At 49.6% G+C, this 20000-nt stretch overlaps 1 protein-coding gene across 1 annotated transcript in view; it reads left to right on the forward strand.

Annotated features, from left to right (window-relative positions):
* The first annotated feature begins 18087 nt into the window (after window positions 1-18087).
* The window catches only part of LOC129695113 (Y-box-binding protein 3-like), a 21709-nt gene continuing 19796 nt past the window's right edge, over window positions 18088-20000 (forward strand). The window contains exon 1 of the mRNA XM_055631859.1: window positions 18088-18374. Within this exon, the coding sequence (XP_055487834.1) occupies window positions 18314-18374 (61 nt within the window). The 5' untranslated portion in view covers window positions 18088-18313. The remainder of the gene's footprint in view (window positions 18375-20000) is intronic.

Below are 20000 nucleotides of genomic sequence, written 5' to 3' on the forward strand. Positions count from 1 at the left end.
GAGAGGGAATGAAGAAGGGGGGAATCTCTGAAGCCATTGCCCAGTGTGAGAATACCAGGTACTAAACTTGCCGTGCCTCTAGCCAATATAGCAGCGAATATCAGGTCCAAGGTTTGTTTGCTTGGGACATGGTTGTGTCGGGTTTGGGACGGGGCGAGTGGGGGGGGGGGGGGGGGGGGGGGGGGGGATCACTGACGGCTCGGCAGTGGGGCCAGGATTTCCAAGAAATAAAGTTAGTGTTCGCTTGCAATTTTTTTTTTTTTTTTTTTTTTTGTCCATTTTTTAAATTATACTTTTGATGCATTCTTGTCGAAATAACAGGTTGTCTTCCATACCCCAGGCCTGGGGCTAGGCGGATTCACCAGAAGCCGCAGTCCTATCGAGAGGGAGAGAGAGAAAATATACACTTTAAACACTTGTTTAAGAAGGAACTGCAGATGCTGGAAAAATATCGAAGGTGGACAAAAATGCTGGAGGAACTCAGCGGGTGAGGCAGCATCAATGGAGCGAAGGAATATCCACATTAACGGGACGGAGGTGGAACGTGTTTCTAGCTTCAGGTTACTGGGAGTCAACATCTCCGATGACCTCTCTTGGACCCACAATACCTCTACTCTGATCAAGAAGGCTCATCAGCGTCTCTTCTTCCTGAGGAGACTGAAGAAGGTCCATCTGTCTCCTCAGATCCTGGTGAACTTCTACCGCTGCACCATCGAGAGCATCCTTACCAACTGCATCACAGTATGGTATGGCAACTGCTCTGTCTCCGACCGGAAGGCATTGCAGAGGGTGGTGAAAATTGCCCAACGCATCACCGGTTTCCTCGATCGCTCCCCTCCATTGAGTCTGTCCAAAGCAAGCGCTGTCTGCGGAGGGCGCTCAGCATCGCCAAGGACTGCTCTCACCCCAACCATGGACTGTTTACCCTCCTACCATCCGGGAGGCGCTACAGGTCTCGCCGTTGCCGAACCAGCAGGTCGAGGAACAGCTTCTTCCCGGCGGCTGTCACTCTACTCAACAACGTACCTCGGTGACTGCCAATCACCCCCACCCCCCCGGACACTTATTATTATTTATTCAAATCGTTTGCTATGTCGCTCTTCAAGGGAGATGCTAAATGCATTTCGCTGTCTCTGTACTGTACACTGACAATGACAATTAAAATTGAATCTGAATAGGTGACGTTTTGGGCCAATGGGCAATAGGTGCAGGAGTAGAGGCCATTCGGCCTACTCCTGCACCTAAACACACACCTAACCCAAACCAATTAGGAAAAGACGAGGGCATTCGATCCAATTTGTGTTCCCAGCTACAAAGACAGATGTGTACAGCAATTCATTCTTCCCCCGCACAATTAAAGCATGGAATAATCTCCACCCAACTATAGTTACCCAACCAGATGCAACTACATTTAAAGTGTAGATGCAGGAAGATTGTTCCCGATGTTGGGGAAGTCCAGTACAAGGGGTCACAGCTTAAGGATAAGGGGGAAATCCTTTAAAACAGAGATGAGAAGAACCTTTTTCACACAGAGAGTGGTGAATCTCTGGAACTCTCTGCCGCAGAGGGTAGTCGAGGCCACACAGTTCATTGGCTATATTTAAGAGGGAGTTAGATGTGGCCCTTGTGGCTAAAGGGATCAGGGGGTATGGAGAGAAGGCAGGTACGGGATACTGAGTTGGATGATCAGCCATGATCATATTGAATGGCGGTGCAGGCTCGAAGGGCCGAATGGCCTACTCCTGCACCTAATTTCTATGTTTCTAAGGAACTTTATGGAAGATTTGCGACTTTGTGAAAAAATATATACAAGGATATCAAAAAGTAACTCCTGACTTATTGGAAGAAGCAATGAATATTGAAGCTGACTCACAAAAATTAATATCCTATTTATATAATAGTATTCTAAATATAGACCTACCATCGACAGAGGTACTTAGAGAAGAGCGGGAACGGGAATTAATGATAAAAATTACGAAGGTTAAATGGGAAAAATACCTGATATATATTCACAAATGTTCAATTAATGTAAGACATAATCTAATTCAATTTAAAATTGTACATAGATTATATTATTCAAAAACAAGATTGAACACATTTTATCCAAATATATCCGCCACTTGTGATAAATGTCTAGCCCAAAAGGCAACTATAACACACTCCTTAGTTTCCTGCATAAAACTTTATAGATTTTGGAATGATATTTTTTGAAATACTTACAAAATTATTCAAGACAAGAATGGAACCTAATACTGAAATGATTATATTCGGTGTAATGGAAGATGGGAATAAATTGAACACATCTCAAAATCTATTCCTTAACTATGGTTTAATAATAGCAATAATAGACTGTGCTTACTTCTAATAATTTTTTTTTAAAAAAACAAAAAAAAACTGCAGATGCTGGAAAAATATCGAAGGTGGACAAAAATGCTGGAGGAACTCAGCGGGTGAGGCAGCATCTATGGAGCGAAGGAATAGGTGACGTTTTGGGCCAATGGGCAATAGGTGCAGGAGTAGAGGCCATTCGGCCTCTACTCCTGCACCTAACCCAAACCAATTAGGAGCAGACGAGGGCATTTGATCCAATTTGTGATCCCAGCTACAAAGACAGATGTGTACAGCAATTCATTCTTCCCCCGCACAATTAAAGCACGGAATAATCTCCACCCAACTATAGCTACCCAACCAGATGCAACTACATTTAAAGTGCAGATGCAGGAAGATTGTTAGGGAAGTCCAGGACAAGGGGTCACAGCTTAAGGATAAGGGGGAAATCCTTTAAAACCGAGATGAGAAGAACTTTTTTTTTTCACACACAGAGAGTGGTGAATCTCTGGAACTCTCTGCCACAGAGGGTAGTTGAGGCCACACAGTTCATTGGCTATATTTAAGAGGGAGTTAGATGTGGCCCTTGTGGCTAAGGGGATCAGGGGGTATGGAGAGAAGGCAGGTACGGGATACTGAGTTGAATGATGAGCCATGATCATATTGAATGGCGAATGGTGCAGGCTCGAAGGGCCGAATGGCCTCTACTCCTGCACCTAATTTCTATGTTTCTATGAAACATGTTCCCGATGTTAGGAGAGTCCAGAACCAGGGGCCCACACAGTTTAAGAATAAGAAGTAAGCCATTTAGAACGGCTTTTTCCCCACAGAGAGTGGTGAGTCTGTGGAATTCTCTGCCTCAGAGGGCGGTGGAGGCCGGTTCTCTGGATGCTTTCAAGAGAGAGCTAGATAGGGCTCTTAAAGATAGCGGAGTCAGGGGATATGGAGAGAAGGTAGGAACGGGGTACTGATTGGGGATGATCAGCCGTGATCACATTGAATGGCGGTGCAGGCTGGAAGGGCATTTCATTTGGAATATTTTGCATGTTCCCGATGTTGGGGGAGTCCAGCACCAGGGGCCACACACACACACACACACACACAGTTTAAGAATAAGGGTTCGGCCATTTAGGACTGAGATGAGGAAAAACGTTCCCACCCAGATAGTTGTGAGCCTGTGGGATTCTCTGCCACAGAGGGCAGTGGAGGCCGGTTCACTGGATGTTTTCAAGAGAGATAGATTTAGCTCTTGGGGCTAACGGAATCAAGGGATATGGGGTAGAAAGCAGGGACGGGGTAACTGATCAGCCATGATCATATTGAATGGCGGTGCTGGCTCGAAGTGGGCCTACTCCTAAGGGGTAAGGCCATTTAGAACAGAGACGAGGAAACATTTTTTTTCACAGAGAGTGGTGAATCTGTGGAATTCTCTGCTTCAGAGGGCAGTGGAGGATACTTTCAAGAGTTAGGTACAGCTCTTGAAGATGCGGTCTTGTGGATGATCGAATGGGCTCGAAGGGCCGAATGGCCCACTCCTGCACCTATTGTCTGTTGTCTAACGGAATCAGGGGATATGGGGAGAAGGCAGGAACGGGGTACTGATTGTGGATGATCAGTGAATGGCGGTGCTGTCCAGAGTCCAGAACCAGGGGCCACACACACACACATAGTTTAAGAATAAGGGGTCGGCCATTTAGGACAGATATGAGGAAAAACTTTCCCACCCAGAGAGTTGTGAGTCTGTGGAATTCTCTGCCACAGAGGGCAGTGGAGGCAGATTCACTGGATGTTTTCAAGAGAGAGTTAGATTAGCTCTTGGGGCTAACGGAAGCAAGGGATGTGGGGAAAAAGCAGGAAACCAAGAATAAGAAGAATTAAGACAAGGGGTCGGCCATTTAGAACGGAGACGAGGAAACACTTTTTCTCACAGAGAGTTGCGAGTCTGTGGAATTGTGTGCAGTTTGAGTCTAGGAGCAAAGAGGTCCTTCTGCAGTTGTACAGGGCCCTAGTGAGACCACACCTGGTGTATTGTGTACAGTTCTAACCTGTTGGCCTTTATAACAAGAGGAGTCGAGTATAGGAGCAAAGAGGTCCTTCTGCAGTTGTACAGGGCCCTGGTGAGACCACACCTGGAGTATTGTGTGCAGTTTTGGTCCCCTAATTTGAGGAAGGACATTCTTGCTATTGAGGGAGCCCAGCGTAGGTTCACCAGGTTAATTCCCGGGATGGCGGGACTGTCATATGCTGAGAGAATGGAGCGGCTGGGCTTGTACACTCTGTGGGGTTTAGAAGGATGAGAGGATATCTTATTGAAACATATAAGATTATTTAAGGTTTGGACACGCTAGTCTTATATGTTTCAATGAGACCGCCTCTCATCCTTCTAAACTCCAGAGTATACAAGCCCAGGAAACATGGGCAGGAAACATGTTCCCGATGTTGGGGGAGTCCAGAACCAGGGGCCACACACACACACACACAGTTTAAGAATAAGGGGTCGGCCATTTAGAACGGAGATGAGGAAACACTTTTTCTCACAGAGAGTGGTGAGTCTGTGGAATTCTCTGCCTCAGAGGGAGGCCGGTTCTCTGGATGCTTTCAAGAGAGAGCTAGATAGGGCTCTTAAAGATAGCGGAGTCAGGGGAGAAGGCAGGAACCAAAGTCCTGCTGAGTTACTCCAGCATTCTGCGCCTACCTCCTGCATTTATATTGCCTCAATTTTCCCCCACCCTATGCAACAGGGGCGGGGGAAAATAAAGGATTTAGCTTCTGCCCCCTCCCCAAGATTCCAAATGTACCTTCCCCTCTCCCAACATACCCACCCATCCCAACGCAAAAAGGATCAAAGGCTTTTCCACACATCCAAAATAAAAGTAAACCCCCCCCTCATTTAATTATCACAAGGATTTTTCTCAGCGCACACACCCCCCCCCCTACCAAACACATCGCTCCAACCCCCACAGTAATTAATTCCTTCTCTTTGCCCCCTCCCAATAAATTAAATCTCACTCCTTTTACTATCCACCCCTCGCCCAAAGACTTAATGGCTCCCCCCCCCCCCCCCCAGAAATTAATCCACACTGGTGACTCATGTCTCCCCCTGCCTCTTCCGCCACCCAGGGGAATTCATTTCTCTCCTGCCTCCCCTCCCCATACAATCAACCCCACCCACCCTCCCCCGTCCAATAAATTCACTCCCACGCCCCCCCCCGATCCAAAAAATTCATCCCCATAAATTCATCTCTTCGCCCCACCCCGTAAATTCATCCGCACTCCCCACATTTAATAAATTCACCCTTGCTGCCCCCCCTTCCAATTCATACCCACACCCTCAATATTAATATCAATATCAGTTTTATCTGTCAATTGGCACATAAAGTGCAAGTGAAATTAATTTGCCTGCAGCGTTACAATGAAAAAAGAACACACATTAAAAAATCTTTAACACAACACAAACTCTCCCCGTAAATCCATCCCAATACTGTTCTCTCCATCCCCTCTACCCCCCCATTCATGTCTCCTGCCCCCCTCCCATGTCCCCAACTCCTCAACTTGGTCAAAAAGGCCCACTTTAAAATTTAATCGCCACTCTACTCACCCCGACCTGCACGAGATAACCACCGATGAGGTGTTTGTGCAGTAATCGACCAGAACCACAAATGCAACCACACTCCTCCACCCCCCCCCCCCCCCCCCCGTACCTCTGCTGCTCCCTCCCTCCTCAGATTCACCCTCACTCCTCTGCACGCAGCCCTCCCCTCCGCATTTCTCCTGCCCCTCCCCCCTCCAGATTAACCTCCTCCTCCCAGGAGACCCATTTCTCCTTCTCCCCACCCCCCCATCTTATAAATCCACCCCCCCCCTTCCCCCCGCTCAAATCCACCCACATTCCCTCTTCTCCCAGTACCATACAACCATATATCAATTACAGCACGGGAAACAGGCCATCTCGGCCCTTCTAGTCCGTGACGAACACTGACTCTCATCTAGTCCCATCTACCTGCACTCAGACCATAACCCTCCATTCCTTTCCCGTCCATATACCCATAGTAACCCGGAGTATCCTGATCTTTCTCTCCAAAAATTAATCATCACCTCCTCCCCCCCCCCCCACCCCACCCCCAACCAGGGGAATTTCATCTTCTTCCTGTCTGCCCCCCCCCCTCAGATTCACCCCACTCTCCCCCCCCCCCTCAAATTCATCCCCACTGCACATGGCGTTGATGTCTTAAACCCTCCGTCTAGGGAGACTACTTTCCCTGTTCCCTCTCTGCATTAATTAATTCCCACTCCCTCCCCTCAAATCCACCCCCCCTCAAATCCATCCTCACCCCCCTCCCATCAAATCCATCCCCACCCACCTCTCCCCTCAAATCCATCCCCACCCTCCCCTCAAACTCATCCCCTCCCCAAACCCCCCCCTCCCCTCAAGTCCACCCCAATTCATTTATCCTCCGCCACCTCCAGTTTAAATTCCATCTGGAATATATTTTGGAGGGCCAGCAAACCAAGAACTCCTCCCCTCCCTCCTCCCCTCAAATTAACCCCCAAATTAATGTATCCTCCTCTCTCTCCCCCTCAAGTCGATCCCCACCCCCTCAAGTTAATTTATCCCCCTCATTCCCCTCAAATCAATCCCCACTCCCCTGAAATTCATTTACCCTCCTCCCCTCCAATCCATTCCCAAATTCATTTATCTTTCAATCTCCCCCACCCTCAAATCCATTTACCATCCCCCGCAAGTTCCATTTATCCACCTCCTTCCCCTCAAATCAATCCTCACTCCCCTCAAATTCACTTACCCTCCAAATTCCATGTGGAATATATTTGGAGGACCAGCAAACCAAGAACTCCTTCATCCTTCCCTCAAATCCATCCCCAAATTCATTTATTCTTCACTCTCCCCCCTCAAATTAATCCTCACCCCCCCTCAAGTTAATTTATCCCCCCACCTCCCCCCACAAATCCACCCAATTAATTTATCCTCCTCCCTCCTCCCCTCAAATTAATCCCCAAATTAATTTATCCTTCACTCTCCCCCCCCTCAAATCAATCCCCACCCCCCCTGAAGTTAATTTATCCCCCTCCACCCTCCCTCCCCACAAATCCACCCCAATTCATTTATCCTCCACCACCTAGTTTAAATTCCATGTGGAATATATTTGGAGGACTCGCAAACCAAGAACTCCCCCTCCCTCCCCCCTCAAATAAATCCCCAAATTCATTTATCCTTCACTCTCCCCCTCAAATCCACCCCCCCCCCCCCCCCCCCTCCTCATTTATCCTCCACCACCTCCAGTTTAAATTCCATGTGGAATATATTTTGGAGGACCAGCAAACCAAGTACTCCTTCATCCTCCCCTTAAATCAATTTATCCTTCACTCTCCCCCCCCCCTCAAATTAATTCCTCCCCACCCCCCCCGCTGAAGTTAATTTATCCCCCCCCCCCCCCCATGAAGTTAATTTATCCCCTCCCCCCCCATCCTGAAGTAAATTTATCCCCCCCCCCCCCCAAAGTTAATTTATCCCCCTCTTCCCCACAAATCCACCCCCATTCATTTATCCTGCACCACTTCCATGTGGAATATATTTGTCGGACTAGGAGACCAAGAATTCCTTCATCCTCCCCTCAAATGCATCCCCAGATTAATTTATCCCCCTCCTTCCTCCCCACACTCCATCCCCAAATTAATTTACCCTCCTCCCCACAAATCCACCACAATTAATTTACCCTCCACCACCTCCAGTTTAAATTCCATGTGGAATATATTTTGGAGGACCAGCAAACCTAGAACTCCTTCATCCTCCCCTTAAATCCATTTATCCTTCACTCTCCCCCCCTCAAATTAATTCCCCCTCCCCCCCTGAAGTTAATGTATCCCCCTCTTCCCCACGAAACCACCCCAATTCATTTACCCTGCACCACCTCCAGTTTAAATTCCATGTGGAATATGTTTGTAGGACCAGGAGACCAAGAATTCCTTCACCCTCCCCCCAAATGCATTGATCCTTCACTCAGTCTCTCCCCCTCTAATGAATCCCCTCCCCCCCCCCAAGTTAATTTATCCCCCTCTTCCCCACAAATCCACCACAATTCAGTTATCCTGCACCACCTCCATGTGGAATATATATGTAGGACCAGGAGACCAAGAATTCCTTCCCCCTCCCCCCAAATGAATCCCCTGATGAATTTATCCCCCTCCATTCTCCCCACCCTCCATCCCCAAAATATTTTCCCCTCCTCCCCACAAATCCACCCCAATTCATTTATCCTCCACCACCTCCAGTTTAAATTCCATGTGGAATATATTTTGGAGGACCAGCAAACCAAGAACTCCTTCATCCTTCCCTTAAATCCATTTATCCTTCACTCTCCCCCCCTCAAATTAATTCCTCCCCCCCCCCCCTTGAAGTTAATTTATCCCCCTCTTCCCCACAAATCCACCCCAACTCATTTATCCTGCACCACCTCCATGTGGAATATGTTTGTAGGACTGGGAGACCAAGAATTCCTTCATCCTTCCCGCAAATGAATCCCCAGATTAATTTATCCCCCTCCCTCCTCCCCACAAATCCACCCCAATTCATTTACCCTCCACCACCTCCAGTTTAAATTCCATGTGGAATATATTTGTAGGACCAGGAGACCAAATACTCCTTCCCCCTCCCCCCAAAATGCATTGATCCTTCCCCCTCCCCCCAAATGCATTGATCCTCCACTCTCCCCCCTCTAGTCCCCTCCCCCACTCGGCAGCACCTCCAGTAATGGCGGCGGCCTAGCGCCACGGGCCTGCCTGTCCCCGCGCTGCGGTCTCCGCTCCCCGAGCCCCCGGTGCCGAGGGTGGGGATGAGGGTGAGGGTGGGGGGAGTGAGTGAGCAGCCGCTCGGGCCCTCAGTGCCGGTGCTACCCCCATCCCCCCGGCCCCGGGGAACGGCCACGACGAGCCGCGCCGCGCACACACTCACCATCTTCGCCATTACCCAGCCCGCGTCCGCGTCCGCTGCCGTCCGTCGGTCCCGCTGCGCCTGCGCGTTCCCTCCCTCCCCCCCCCGCCCCTCCCCTCCCCCCCCCGGCGCCTGCGCACCGCCCCCTGCCGGCACCCCACGACCGTCCGCCGGCACACTGCGCCTGCGCACCGCCCCCTGCCGGCACCCCCCGACCGTCCGCCGCCACGCACGCTGCGCCGAGCGCACCGCCCCCTGCCGGCACCCCCCCGACCGTCCGCCGGCACGCTGCGCCTGCGCACCGCCCCCTGCCGCCGCACCCCCACGACCGTCCGCCGGCACGCTGCGCCTGCCCTGCGCCTGCCGCGCCCCCTGCCGGCACCCGACGACCGTCCGCCGGCACGCTGCGCCTGCGCTCCCCTGACTCCCCCCCCCACTCCTCCGCCTGCGCTCCCCTCCCCCACGACCACTTCAACTCCGCGCCTGCGCATTGACGCTCCCTCCCCTCCCCCCCCTCCCCCCCAACTCCGCGCCCTGCGCGCTGACTCCCCTGCCGCGCACTCCCCCCTCCCCCCCCGACTCCCCGCGCCTGCGCACTGACGCTCCCCTCCCCCACTTCAACCCCACGCCTGCGCGCTGACTCCCCTGCCGGCGCTCCGCCCGACCGCCGGCGCCCCGCGCCTGCGCACTCCTCCCCTCCCCTCCCCCCCTTGCCGAGGGTGGAATTAACATTGCGCACCCTTAGCCGCCGCGCATGCGCCCTCTCACGCACCCTGGCCGCACATGCGCGGTGTCGGAAAACAAAAGAGGGTGACGCACTGCGCCCCCCCGGGCCTGCGCGCCACTGCGGCTGCGCAGGATTGTGCTGACTCCTCGCCTGTAGAGGGAGTGAGAGGGAAGGGGGGGGAAGGGGAAGGTGGCGATGGGCCGAGCGGCCGCTTAAAGGGACCGCGCCCACCTCAATTATTTATTATTTCTTATTATTATTTATTTCGAACAGAATAAAAGAATAAAAAGCAAGTGTGAAACAAACAGCATACAAAAAAATCAAGTCAAGTTTATTTGTCACATACACATACGAGATGTGCAGTGAAATGAAAGTGGCAATGCTCACGGACTTTTGTGCAAAAGACAAACAACAAAACAACCAAACAAATTATAAACACAATCATAACACACATATTCTTTTACATAATAAATAATGGAAGGAAAAACGTTCTGTAGAGTTAGTCCCTGGTGAGATAGGCGTTTACAGTCCGAATTGCCTCTGGGAAGAAACTCCTTCTCAACCTCTCCGCCCCCACCGCATGGCAACGGAGGCGTTTGCCTGACCGTAGCAGCTGGAACAGTCCGTTGCAGGGGTGGAAGGGGTCTCTCATGATTTTGTTTGCTCTGGAGTTGCACCTCCTGTTGTATAGTTCCTGCAGGGGGGCGAGTGAAGTTCCCATAGTGCGTTTGTTCGGCCGAACGCACTACTCTCTGTAGAGCCTTCTTGTCCTTGGCAGAGTAATTCCCAAACCAGATGGTAATGTTCCCGGACAAGATGCTTTCCACCGCCGCTGCGTAGAAGCGCTGGAGGATCCTCGGAGACACTCTGAATTTCCTCAATTGCCTGAGGTGGTAAAGGCGCTGCCTTGCCTTACTCACCAGTGCTGAGGCGTGTGATGACCATGTCATATCCTCGGAGATGTGGACTCCCAGATATTTAAAACAGTTCACCCTAAGTGTCATAAACAATATCTATAAATAAATTAAATTGTATTTGTCCGAAAAGGAGCGGGAAGAGGTCAAAGGTTATTAATTCAGGGCAGCCCCGCTCCCCGCTCCCGTCCCTCCCGCAGCTCCCGTCCCTCCCGCAGCCCCGGCTCTCCAACACCCGCGGACCAGGCCGTTTATCCCAGTTTTGACATTTTCGTTGACCACAGAATTTCTCACCACAGGGCGTGAGAAATTTCTGATCAGCGTGAGAGCGTGAGAGTTTGTCTGAGGGCGTGATTCTCACGCTCAAAGCGTGAGAGTTGGCAGCCCTGTTAATTCCCATCCCCTATTCAACTGCTTATACAAATTTAGCAGCTATATGTACACCATATGTACACCATATGTACACCAGCCACTATATGTACACCATATGTACACCAGCCACTATATGTACACCATATGTACACCAGCAGCTATATGTACACCATATGTACACCAGGACAAGGGGGTCACAGCTTAAGGATAAGGGGGAAATCCTTTAAAACCGAGATGAGAAGAACTTTTTTCACACAGAGAGTGGTGAATCTCTGGAACTCTCTGCCACAGAGGGTAGTTGAGGCCAGTTCATTGGCTATATTTAAGAGGGAGTTAGATGTGGCCCTTGTGGCTAAAGGGATCAGGGGGTATGGAGAGAAGGCAGGTACGGGATACTGAGTTGGATGATCAGCCATGATCATATTGAATGGCGGTGCAGGCTCGAAGGGCCGAATGGCCTGCTCCTGCACCTAATTTCTATGTTTCTATGTTTCTATGTATACCAGCCACTATATGTACACCATATGTACACCAGCCACTATATGTACACCAAATTATGTACATTTGAACACTAATCAAATATTTACAAAGCCATACAAAAAATAAAAAAATAAAAAACCCTCATATACTATACAGTATCTTATTCATATTTACAACCCATCACTCTATAATCACCCTTCCCAATACAATCAGTATAACAAATATCCCACTCACAGTCACCTATCCTCATCCCAATATCCTTTTAAACAAGTGTTTTTGTACATATTTTTAAACTGAACTATGCTTGTGCTAAGTTTTATCTCCTGTTCCAGACCATTCCACAAATTCACACTTTGATTGCCGGTGTAACGAGATTTAGTATGCAGCTTCCAACCGATGAAAAGGAAAAGTATAATAAATAAATAAGCTGTGTGCCGTGACCATCCGAGGGAGACAGTCCAGGGGGGATGGGGGGCACTCAGCAGGGCCGGTTCAGAGCCGCTATAGCTCTGGGAACGAAGCTGCTTCTGAGTCTGGAGGTTCGGGCGTAGAAGGCCTTGTAACGTCTGCCGGAGGGAAGTAGTTCGAACAGTCCTTTACAGGGGTGTGAGGAGTCTTTATGGATGCTGACGGCCTTCCTGAGGCACCGTGTGTGGTAGATGCCCTCCAAGGCTGGTAGCTGTGTCCCAATAGAAACATAGAAATTAGGTGCAGGAGTAGAGGCCATTCGGCCCTTCGAGCCTGCACCGCCATTCAATATGATCATGGCTGATCATCCAACTCAGTATCCCGTACCTGCCTTCTCTCCATACCCCCTGATCCCTTTAGCCACAAGGGCCACATCTAACTCCCTCTTAAATATAGCCAATGAACTGTGTGGCCTCAACTACCCTCTGTGGCAGAGAATTCCAGAGATTCATACCACACTGATCCTGATATTAATACCATATTCAAGTCAACATTCACACCACTGGGGTGTACGCTGACAAGCGAAATATGAATTGTTGTTCCTCCAATTTGTATTTACAATTAAATGCTCTTGAAATATGAGGTGCTGGCTCAATGGGCCGAATGGCCTACTCCTGCACCTATTGTCTATTGTCTAAGTCAAGGTGAAATTCCTTGCTTGCCTGCGCAAGGTATACCAATAGATGCCAAATAAAGGGCTCACAAAATTATAAAACACCCCCACTCCAGGTCATCATTTGGTCCTTACCTAACTCCCTCTTAAATATAGCCAATGAACTGGCCTCAACTACCCTCTGTGGCAGAGAGTTCCAGAGATTCACCACTCTCTGTGTGAAAAAAGTTCTTCGCATCTCGGTTTTAAAGGATTTCCCCCTTATCCTTAAGCTGTGACCCCTTGTCCTGGACTTCCCCAACATCGGGAACAATCTTCCTGCATCTAGCCTGTCCAACCCCTTAAGAAATAATAATCCTCTGCGCTCTGTGGACGACGCGCTGAAGAGCTCTCCTCTCCGCCTCCGTGCAGCTGAGATACCACACAGAGATGCCATACGTTAGTATGCTCTCTGTGGTGCAGCAGTAGAACGTTGTCAGCAGCCCAGTCTTTTTTAATGTCCTCAGGAAGAGCAGTCGTTGCTGTGCCTTCTTGACCAGCGCAGCGGTGTTGGTGGACCATGTGAGGTCCTCTGAAATGTGAGTGCCCAGAAACTTAAAGCTGGACACTCTCTCCACACAGATGGAGATTGGGGCGTATTCTCCACTGAGGGGACCTCAATGTTCCCACAATGAACAACCCCTTCTTACTTGCAGCAGCTCAACAATTTCAGATGCACAATACTTAATGCAGAGCATCATAAATAGCAAAACTGTTTAATTGTATAAAAAATTAAATTTCAAGTCTTTAATGGAACAATTAAATTTATATGAAAGTTTTGAAACCTCACGTGTACTTAAATGCAATTACTCTTCACATTTGCAGCAGCTAGCAGACAGTTTTGCAAGCACAACACTCAATATAGAAACATAGACAATAGGTGCAGGAGTAGAGGCCATTTGGCCCTTCGAGCCTGCACCGCCATTCAATACGATCATGGCTGATCATCCAACTCAGTATCCCATCCCTGCCTTCTCTCCATACCCTCTGATCCCCTTGGCCACATCTAACTCCCTCTTAAATATAGCCAATGAACTGTGGCCTCGACTACCCTCTGCGGCAGAGAGTTCCAGAGATTCACCACTCTCTGTGTGAAAAAAGTTATTCTCGTCTCGGTTTTAAAGGATTTCCCCCTTATCCTTAAGCTGTGACCCCTTGTCCTGGACTTCCCCAACATCGGGAGCAATCTTCCTGCATCTAGCCTGTCCAACCCCTTAAGAATTTTGTAAGTTTCTATAAGATCCCCTCTCAATCTCCTAAATTCTAGAGAGTATAAACCAAGTCTATCCAGTCTTTCATCAGAAGACAGTCCTGACATCCCAGGAATCAGTCTGGTGAACCGTCTCTGCACTCCCTCTATGGCAATAATGTCCTTCCTCAGATTTGGAGACCAAAACTGTACGCAATACTCCAGGTGTGGTCTCACCAAGACCCTGTGACCCAAGAAGGAACTGTGCAGATGCTGGAAAATCGAAGGTAGGCAAAAATGCTGGAGAAACTCAATAGGTGAGGCAGCATCCCGGCGCAAAGGCATAGGTGACATTTTGGACCGAAACCCTTCTTCAGACTTGATATTAGTTTTTAAAATATATTGATCATTTTTGTGTTGGAAAAAAAATTATAAATTAATTGTTACATTTTGGTAACAATGTCCTGGGATGTCAGGACTTTCATATGAAGAAAGACTGGATAGACTCGGCTTGTACTCGCTAGAATTTAGAAGATTGAGGAGGGGATCTTATAGAAACTTACAAAATTCTTAAGGGGTTGGACAGGCTAGATGCAGGAAGATTGTTCTAGGAGGCTGCAAGGTGACTGAGGAAAGGTATTCTTGCCATAGAGGAGTTGACTATAGGAGCAGGGAGGTTCTACTGCAGTTGTACAGGGTCTTGGTGAGACCACACCTGGAGTATTGCGTACAGTTTTGGTCTCCTAATCTGAGGAAAGATATTCTTGCCATAGACGGAGTACAGAGAAGGTTCACCAGACTGATTCCTGGGATGTCAGGACTTTCATATGAAGAAAGACTGGATAGACTCGGCTTGTACTCGCTAGAATTTAGAAGATTGAGGGAGGGATCTTATAGAAACTTACAAAATTCTTAAGGGGTTGGACAGGCTAGATGCAGGAAGATTGTTCCCGATGTTGGGGAAGTCCAGAACAAGGGGCCACACACACAGTTTAAGGATAAGGGGGAATCTTTTCGGACCGAGATTTTTTTTCACACACAGAGAGTGGTGAATCTGTGGAATTCTCTGCCACAGAAGGTAGTTGAGGCCACACACAGTTCATTGGCTATAATTAAGAGGGAGTTAGATGCAGCCCTTGTGGCTAAAGGGATCAGGGGGTATGGAGAGAAGGCAGGTACAGGATACTGAAGGTAGACAAAAGTGCTGGAGAACCTCAGCGGGTGCAGCAGCATCTATGGAGCGAAGAAAATAGGCAAAGTTTCGGGCCGAAACCTTTCTTCAGACTGAAGAAGGATCAGTCTGAAGAAGGGTTTCGGCAAGAAACGTTGCCTATCTCCTTCGCTCCATAGATGCTGCTGAATCTGTGCAATTCTCTGCCACAGAGGGTAGTTGAGGCCACACAGTTCATTGGCTATATTTAAGAGGGAGTTAGATGTGGCCCTTGTGGCTAAAGGGATCAGGGGGTATGGAGAGAAGGCAGGGATGGGATACTGAGTTGGATGATCAGCCATGATCATATTGAATGGCGGTGCTGGCTCGAAGGGCCGAATGGCCTCTACTCCTGCACCTATTGTCTATGTTTCTATGTTTCAGCCATGATCATATTGAATGGCGAATGGTGCAGGCTCGAAGGGCCAAATGGCCTCTACTCCTGCACCTATTGTCTATGTTTCTATATGCTAATTTTGGTATATATATATATGATAATCAAACACATGACACTTGATATTGTATTTTTTAATTGATTTAATGTTATCAATTGATTAATTGTGTTTACAAAACTACTGTGCTGCTACAAGTAAGAATTGTTGGTAGATAGAACAATTAAATATGAAGATAGTCACCAAAAGCTGGAATAACTCAACTGGGAGAAAAAAATTTTTTTTTAATTTTTTTAAAAATTAGAAATACAGTAATCCACATCAGATATATCTTATTACATTTTGTTGTACCACTTCGTTTTTCGAGCCTTAAAAAAAAGGTAGTAAGGAAAGTACGGTGCTACGGAGGCTGGGACGGCATTCTGGCAGCGGTGACTGAGTTGGATGATCAGCCGTGATCATATTGAATGGCGGTGCTGGTGCAGGCTCGAAGGGCCGAATGGCCTCTACTCCTGCGTCTATTTTCTATGTTTCTATGAAGAAGGGTCGCCTATTCATTTTCTCCAGAGATGTTTCCTGACCCTTAGAGTTACTCCAGCTTTTTGTGTCTATCGTATAGAGTTATCTGATTTGATTAACTATCAAATTAACAGAGACACACACACACAGAGACATACACACAGACACAGAGACACACACACAGACACACACACACACACATACACACAGACACAGAGACACACACAGAGAGACACACACACACACACATAGACATACACACAGACACAGAGACACACACACACACACACATACACACAGACACAGACACACACACACACACACACACACACACACACACACACACACACACACACAGAGAGACACACACACACACACACACACACACACACACACACACAGACACACACACACACAGACACACACACACACACACACACACACACACACACACACACACACACACAGACACACACACAGACACAGAGACACACACAGAGACACACACACAGAGACACACACAGAGACACACACACACACAAAACTATCTCATCAGTCCACACCCTAAATACATTCACTCTTATTGATTAAGGGAGTTAACCAGTACTAACATTAGCCACTAAATCAACTCAGATTCACTACATCTTAGACACAGAATGCTGGAGTAACTCAGCGGGACAGGCAGCATCTCTGGAGAGAAGGGTCTCGACCCAAAACATCGCCCCTCCAGAGATGCTGCCCGACCCTCTGAATTACTCCAGTGCTTTGTGTCACACTCTGGTTTAAATCAGAGGGGAGGAGGAGAGGAAGGGGGAGAGGGGAGGAGAGGAGGGGGAGGGGGGAGAGGAGGGGAGAGGGGGGAGAGGGAGAGGGGAGAGGAGGGAGGGGGAGGAGAGAGAGGAGGGGGAGGGAGAGGAGAGGGAGAGGAGAGGAGAGGAGGGGAGGAGAGGGGAGGGGGGAGGAGAAGGAGAGGGGAGAGGGGAGCGGAGAGGAGAGGAGAGGGGAGGAGAGGAGGAGAGGGGGGGGAAGAGGGGAGAGGGGGAGAGAGGAGGGGGGGGAGGGGAGGGGAGGAGGGGGAGGAGGGAGAGGGGAGGAGGAGGGGGGAGGGGAGGGGAAGGAGGGGGGGGGGAGGGGAGATGGGAGAGGAGAGGGGGAGGAGAGGGGGGGGAGAGGAGGGGGGACACACAGACACACACACAAAGAGACAGAGACACACACACACATAGACACACACACAGACACACACACAGACACACACACACACACACACACACACACACACACACACACACAGACACAGACACACAGACACAGACACACACACACAGACACACACACACACACACACACACACACACACACACACACACACACACACACACACACAGACACACACACACACACACACACACACACACACACAAACACACACACACACACACACAGACAGAGACACACACACACACAGACAGAGACACACACACAGAGACATAGAGAGACACACACAGAGACACAGACACACACAAACACACAGATAAACACACACAGAGGCACACACACAGATACAGACACCCAGAGACACACACAAACACAAACACACACACACAGACACACACATACATTGCTGCCCGACCCTCTGAGTTACTCCAGCACTCTGTGCCTTTCTCCAGTGTAAACCAGCACCTGCAGCTCCTCCCTACACAACAGTAATCCAAGCTGCAGAATAGACTGATTTTCCCATTTGTTTCTTTTTATAACACTAAACCAATCTTTACAGGACACAGCAGTGAGGAGGAAACTGTGATATCTTCTCATTTTTTGAAAAGGATCTTTCAGCTTTTGGCTGTTGAGAGCCAATGGAAGCTGGGGTGGTAATTGGAGCCCGCCCACTGGCCCTGGACTCTTAGAAAAAGTTGTTGGGAAAGTTTTCAGAAAGTTTGTGAGGTCGTGTTACAGGAGCCTGTGGAGAGAGGCCTGGGGACTGTGTGTGTGGGGAGAGAGTCACAGGACATATTCGTTTATTTTTTAGTGTTGGGGTCCCACACCAACCCTCGACCCTGCATGTTCTTAGAGGAACTTTTACTGGCTTCTCGACTACACAGACAAGACAGGGGCAATGAGCGAGGCGGAGAATCAATCCGAGGGAGGTTCCATTGCAGTGGAGAAGAAGATACTCGGTATGGAGGTTAAAATATGGGAGAGAGAGGAGGGAGGGGAAGGGGAGAGAGGAGGGGAAGGGGGAGAGAGAAGAGGGGAGAGAGGGGGGAAGGAGGGAGAGAGGGGAGGGGGAGAGGAGGGGAGGGGAAGGGAGAGGAGAGGGAAGGGGGACAGAGAGGAGAGGAGGAGGGAGTGGAGGGGGGAGGGGAGAGGGGGAGGGGAGGGGAGGGGAAGGGGGAGAGGAGAGGGAGGGGAAGAGAGGGGAGAGGGGAAGAGAGGAGAGGAGAGGAGGGAAGGAGGGAGAAAGAGGGAGAGAGGAGAGGAGGGAGGGGAAGGGGAGAGGAGAGGGAGGGGAAGGGGGGAGAGAGAAGAGAGGGAAGAGTAAAGTCAATTTCATTTATATAGCACGTTTAGCACCTCGCGTTTGAAACCAAAGTGCTTTATATAAATTAAATAATGGGGGAGAGGGGAGGGAGGGAAAGAGGGAGAGGGGAGAGGAGAGGGAAGGGGGGAGGGGAGGGGCAGGGGGGAGGGAGGAGGGGGGGGAGAGGAGAGGGAAAGAGAGGGGAGGGGGAGGGGAAGGGGGAGAGGGGAGAGGGGAGAATAGGGGAGGGGAGGAGGGAATAAGGGGGGAGAGAGGGGAAGGAGGGGAGAATAGAGGGGGGAAGGGGGAGGAGGGAGGGGACAGAAGAGAGGGAAGAGTAAAAGTCAATTTCATTTATATAGCACGTTTAGCACCTCGCGTTGAAACCAAAGTGCTTTAATATAAATTAAATAATGGGGGAGAGGACACGAGGGAAAGGAAGGAGGAGGGAGGGGATAGGGGGGAGGGGATAGAGGGGAGAGGGGAGAGAGGGGAGGGGAGAGAGGGGAGGGAGGGAGGGGAAAAAGGGAGAGGGAGGGGGGAAGGGGAGAGGAGGGAGGGGAGGGAGGGGGGAGTAGAGTAAAGTCAATTTCATTTATATAGCACGGAGCACCTCGCGGAAACAAAGTGCTTATATAAATTAAAATAATGGGGGAGAGGAGGGAGAGGGGAATAGAGGGGAGGGGGGAGGGAAGAGGGAGGGGGAGGGGAGGAGAGGAGAGGGAGAGGAGAGGGGGGGTAGAGGGGAAATGGGAGGGGGAGGGAGGGAGAGAGGAAGAAGGGGGGAGAGAGGGAGGGGGGGGTAGAAGTAAATTTTAAGTGGATAGGAGAGGAGGGTGGGAGAAGAGGAGGGAGGGGGGAGGGTGGGGGGGAGGAAGGGAGGGGGGAGGGTAAATTAAGAAAGTAAATTTATTTATATAGCACGTTTATATAAAAGAAATAATGAGGGGGTGGGGAGGAGGGGGAAGAGAGAGGGAGAGAGGACAGGGAGGGTAAAAGTGAAGTAAATTTCATTTATATAGCACGTTTGTTAAATGAACTAGTGTTGACGTTGAAACCAGAGTGGTTTACATGAGGGGGGGGGGGGGGAGAGAGGGAATTGGAGGGGGGGGGGAGTAGAGGGGGGAGGGGGGGGGGGGGAGAGGGGAAAAAGGGGCAGGGAGGGGGAGGGGGGGGTTAAAGTAATGTAAATTTAATTTATATAACACATTTGAATCAACTTCGCATTGAAACCAAAGTGCTTTACATAAAATAAATAGAGGAGGAGGGAAGAGGAGTGTAG

Source organism: Leucoraja erinacea, unplaced genomic scaffold, assembly GCF_028641065.1.
Source record: "Leucoraja erinacea ecotype New England unplaced genomic scaffold, Leri_hhj_1 Leri_941S, whole genome shotgun sequence".
Classification (NCBI taxonomy): Eukaryota; Metazoa; Chordata; class Chondrichthyes; order Rajiformes; family Rajidae; genus Leucoraja; species Leucoraja erinaceus.